Source organism: Opisthorchis viverrini (assembly GCF_000715545.1).
Source record: "Opisthorchis viverrini unplaced genomic scaffold opera_v5_114, whole genome shotgun sequence".
In the NCBI taxonomy this organism is placed as follows: domain Eukaryota; kingdom Metazoa; phylum Platyhelminthes; class Trematoda; order Opisthorchiida; family Opisthorchiidae; genus Opisthorchis; species Opisthorchis viverrini.
The window spans coordinates 939,072-944,490 of NW_008751769.1; the positions used below are offsets into that span (position 1 = coordinate 939,072).

Consider the following 5,419-nt stretch of genomic DNA (forward strand, 5'->3'; position numbering starts at 1 on the left):
AAGTCAGTGGAAAGAATGGTATCCTGTACGTGGTCGGATTTAAATTTTCTTGGAGTATCAATAGGCCATTGATTTTTCATAGTTTGACCTTGAAGATGCCAGGAGTTCGCTAGCACACATAAAAACAGCGTTTTCTGGGGGATATTAATATCCCCAACAGAACGGAGTAACGTCTACCAACAAAGTAGCGGGAATGTACACAAGAGCAGTTCTTTGGCAGCCTCCTCAAGAGTTTCAATACCGAAGACGTGGTAGAAAAACGGGATGAAATTTGATTGTTGGACTCAAAGTGGAAGACTGGAAGCGGTGGCATGCGATTAGTCATTTCCATTGGTGTCTAGCTGACGTGCTTAAAGCTATCTGCGGAAGAGCGACTATCAAGGAACAGGTTGTCGTACTTATTCCAATTATCCATCGGGCCACTGACCGAACTGGTAAGATACACCGGATACTGCACGGGCTTAATCCATTATGAGGAGAGATGGCCCAAGTGGTTAGAGCGCGAATTTACTGACCGGAAGGTCCGTGGTTCGAATCCGACCTCCACCACTCGAACCAAAATAAAGAGTCAAGTGGCATGCTTCCACCCATCCGCCCTGCTGTACTTAGCGAACAGGACGGCCCAAATGATGTCCCCAAGCGACGGCCGAAGACGGGAGGGCGATTTCGTTTGTGCAATTAATGGTTGCATACGTGCTCAGATAGCACCATGGCGTCCACACACAGACAAGGTCCCCAGTAGAAAAAAGGCACCGGTGACCCGCGTAAGACTACCAGAATAGTCCGACTATCAAGGAACAGGTTGTCGTACTTGTTCCAATTATCCATCGGACCACTGACCGAACTGGTAAAATACATCGAATACTGCACGGGCTTAGTCCATTATGAGGCGAGATGGCCCAAGTGGTTAGAGCGCGAATTTACCGACCGGAAGGTCCGTGGTTCGAATCCGACCTCCACCACTCGACTTCCTCTGTCTAGGCTTGGGCAACCTGGTAGTATCCCAGCCCTCGTGCTTCCTTCCGGTGGCATGGCAGCTAGGCACCGAAAGGGTGCTACAGGTGAACGCTTTCTTTCTTTCAACGGACTGCTGAGGCTGCAACGTGACAAGACCCAGCTTTAATGGTGCTGCAGAACATATTCGATGACTTGAAGAGCGTTACAGCCGAAATATGGGCTTGTGTTTGTACAGTATACATATAGCTGATGAGCACAGAGATCCGCGAGAAATTGAATCCCCTTCCGAAGTCGAATTAACAAATAGAAGTTTGTTGAAACACATGCCTCTGGTGTGCATGTGGGATATACGGTTGAAGATTCGAGGGCCAGGGCTACCAGATGAGCATAAAGAACGAAACTGTAGAGACCAACGACCTTATGCATAGCATGGAATGGGCACGTTTTGCAGCTTTTAGAAGCAAAAACAAACCCGTTTACTGCACAGAAAAAAAATACTAGTCGTGTGACTTCTCAGAGAGGCTGATAAAATCGAATTTCCTGAAACCGATAGCCCGAAAGAGCGGGGCGTTGCCAAGCAGAAAAGCTGTGGTGTTCGTCGGTGGAGACAGGGTGCGGAGCTAAAACCTGGAGATTCGGAAGTGATATTACGCAATAAAACCGAAAATTCATAGTCAACCTGCAACCGAGCAAACCAAAACAAACTGGAACCAGCACAAACCATTGCCCGAAGCCATCTGTAGGTCTGGAAAGATAATCAGATGGACAAGCACTAGTATCGTTATGAAATATGCGACAAGGCTACCTGGGGTACCAGATAACACTTACTGCGGAAGGCAAGCGAACCATTGGATTGGACAATATTCCGAACGGGACTAAGGGGGTATGCAACTGCAGTTGCTTTGTGCACACGGCTTGATGCTGTTGCTGTGCAGCCAGAGAATGTAAAACTGGAGCCAAGTTAGATGTGGATGTAGAATGAACGGTGGTAACACTGGGTGTTCGTGTTTGAATAAGCGTCGAAGGCTGTTCAGTGGGTCTTTCGATTTCCGCGTGCTGTAAATTCGCCACGGGTACAGAGACTGGTGGTTTGGTCGATAGATTTAACTGCGCCTCGATCTCTTCCACCGTCAAAATTTTTGGCTTTGGACCTGCAGTGTAACTATTGCCAGCAGTCGAGACTTCTCGCTGTCCTAATTTTTGTTGAAAGGGGCCAGTTGATCTAGGGAGATTATGGCCCAATAAAAGGGAACGCAGCTTGTTCTCCACCTGAAGTACTGAATTTACATTAGATTCGGGTTGAGTCAAAATACCATTATGTTTCTCTGGGCTCGAAACAGACTGTCCCGACGCACCCTTGAGTAGACCCAGCAACTGGTCGTTGATCGCACCTATTCAGAGGAGTGTGAGAAGAAAATGTAACTTTACTTGTTTTCTTGTCAGAATTAACGTCCGGCTTGGGAAACAAGTACCGAAAACGGCTTCCAGGCGTCTCTCCACTAGGGGAAGATTGTGGACTGTCTTGCAGTTGCGACTGAGGTGACCGAGCGGTACCCGTTTGGCTCATATTGGGATTTGTGTTTTGGAGGCCTGAAACATCATCGGTCTCTCTATCGCCCCCATCAGTAGGAGAAATAGGTGGAGTTGCCAGCTTTCGTGTAAAAATTGCTGAGCTATCGCCATCTTCATCTTCCAACACACGCCCCAGCTCTATGGTTTCCGTGACCGTAGTCGGACCTTCAGAAAACCATTCGGGTTCTTCTGCAAAATGTCCTGGTCGTTGTCCTCCGTGGCGGTCATGGAAACGGCCTCGGGAGAATTGGCCTTCGTTTCTTCTGAGACCCCCACGATCACGACCCGCACCACGGAAGTCCTGCTTGAAGTCCCCCGGATTTCGGCTCAGTTGCCTTTCCTTACCGCGATAGTCTGACACCTTTCCGGCTCGAGTGAAACCAGTGTCACTGTTGTCACGGCCCGTAGGATAAGAAACATGGCAGCCCGTATTCCAGGTGCGTTTCTGTGGACCTAAAACGATGGCCCCTGTGTCGCGAGGTCGATCTGTTGAAATGACATAAGTAAACATCAAACAACCCACCGCATTGTGTTTTTGATGGGGTACACTTGGATTTCCCACGACCGCTTCTTTGGGCAACTGTGTTTACACGAAACAGTGTGTCATCAACGTTGAGGTCTGAAACCAGAGCATGTTCTTTGATCGCAAGTATGGTATCCTGGAAGGTAAAATTCATAATGCAATGGGACTAACCCGCTCATATCGCAATCGAGTGGGTCTCTTAGTATGATCCAGACAAGCCACTGCATCCATGCAGCTGTCCACTTGATTTACAAGTTTTTGGGCTCCGCTCAGGCCCTCGTAGCAACTTCCCCCCTCGAAATCTGTGCAGAAGGCGGAATCTCAACGGTATGTGAACCAAAAAGCAACGGCCCAAGTGTTCAAAAACCGCGGTCAGCAAACGGAAAGTGCGCTCGACTGGAAATCCAGGTCAGAACCTGGGGAAACATCAGTTAAGGTATGACAAGGCTTTCTTTTTTTGCACATCTATCACAACAAATAAATATATTGTGTTTCTGGGTAATATAAAAAGTGGGGTGGTTTAAATCAAGACAGTGGTGGTCTGTGCACATGAGAAATGACTCCGCTTCCGTGCAAGATCTATATATCCGGCGGAAAAGTGCCCTAAAAGTCATTCTTCCCTCCACAATGTCCAGCACATAACAATGAACTTCATGGACGTTCATTACTGGACAGTTTTGAAGGTTCTAGTCCAATGCACCAGCGTCGGCGCGGTGCATTCGAAGTCAGTTTCGTTTTTCACGGATCCACGGATTGATACACAGGATCCTCGTGCAAATATGTGAAACAATACTTTCGTTTTTCAATCTATCTAAAGCGTTTGCACGCGTCATCTGTTGAAGTTTTTACTCCAACACAATCTTTTCGTGACAACCTCTGCCAATTTGCACTAAGCTCCGAAGGATCCACGGACCGTAATGAAAACCCTGTCGGTGCTGCAGGTGTCAGAATGCCCGTGGGGTGCATATTCGCGTTGGGTCGAAAGCAGATTTGCTGCGGCAGCTCCGTGAGATTCATACTAGGGTGGAAAATGTCGATATTAAAATGAACGTTGATGGTATTCGTGCCTGAAATAACTCGCGTACCCATGAATGGCCCATAATCCCCCCGCATAATCTTCCCCTTTTCGGTTCAGCCTTTCGTCATTGCAATATACTGTGTTGAGAACAGACCGAAGGATGCTTAACAGTTAATGTCTGACACAGTCAGTGAGTTGACGGACGTCTTAATGAACGGTGTCTCCGGGATTAAGTACATTCGCACCGTCCGTCTTGTAGGATTTATTTGTGACAGTCCCATTAGGGCATTTCTGAAACAAGCGAAGGTACGTGCAGGATATTATGGCTGTGATTATCGCACGCAAAAACATGTGCACATTGACATCGTTAGGAGCCTTCTTGCGTCGTGACTCTGATTTCCGGACCCGAAAGCAAGAGGAGCAACATACAAGCGCCATTCCGATGGAGGAGTTGAAACAAGGTTTCCCACCAGATTACATGCACAGCCCGCGTTTTGGTTTTGCGTGAAATATCCTCATCTTACTCCGAGAGATGTAAATTGGATACAAGGCTAGGCCCTCCATGGAGTCCTGGAACCTAGTGAATGGTGCCCCCGAGCAATAAAGTATGGTCTCAGGTGCACATTTCCCTCAAAATGTCAAGGTTTGGTAGACCTAGGTCCGTAGAAGACTTCTGAGGTACGACGGATTTCACGGATTTCACGGACAGCTTAACTTTTATGGACAGCTTAACCCAAGCCAAGGACGAAGGACTCATATCGGATGCCATATTTTTCGACTTCTCAAAAGCATTTGATAGGGTCCCACACGTCCCGCTGCTCCACAAACTCGAGTCTTACGGGATTCAAGGGAAAATCCTTCGCTGGATCAAGGCGTTCCTATCAGACAGGTCATTCCGAGTGAGAATAGGCTCAACCTATTCCTCTCCAGCGCCGGTCTCCATTGGAGTTCCTCAAGGCTCCGTCTTGGGACCACTCCTGTTTCTGATCTACGTCAACGACCTCCCAGACGTTCTTGCGAGTCCATGTTTACTTTTTGCGGACGACTTGAAATCCTGGAGTTCCAATGCCAGCGCCCTCCAAACGGATGTAGACGCTGCCAAGCAGTGGTCGTTGGACTGGCACCTTCCTCTGAATGATGAAAAGTGCGTCCATGTGTCGTTTGGAGGGGATTCAGCGAATGCCTTTGTTATGCATGGTGAAAAGGGACCAGAAAACATCATGAGGATAGATGCCAAAAAAGATTTAGGCATCTGGGTCTCCTCAACCTTGTCCTTCGCACTACACCATGAGAAATCGGCCCAAAAGGCATTCGCCGTTTTACGGATGATCCGACGTACCTTCTCCCGT

The 5,419-nt window shown here is 48.1% G+C and overlaps 1 protein-coding gene across 1 annotated transcript in view; it reads right to left on the minus strand.

The window, feature by feature from the left end:
* Positions 1-3,771, minus strand: part of T265_05797 (hypothetical protein) — a gene marked incomplete at both ends in the record, with an annotated part of 16,915 nt that extends 13,144 nt beyond the window's left edge. Inside the window, 5 exons of the mRNA XM_009170891.1 lie at positions 1,786-2,348; positions 2,386-3,015; positions 3,053-3,188; positions 3,224-3,354; positions 3,753-3,771. Of these exons, the coding sequence (XP_009169155.1) occupies positions 1,786-2,348; positions 2,386-3,015; positions 3,053-3,188; positions 3,224-3,354; positions 3,753-3,771 (1,479 nt within the window). The remainder of the gene's footprint in view (positions 1-1,785; positions 2,349-2,385; positions 3,016-3,052; positions 3,189-3,223; positions 3,355-3,752) is intronic.
* Between the last annotated feature and the right edge of the window lie 1,648 nt (positions 3,772-5,419).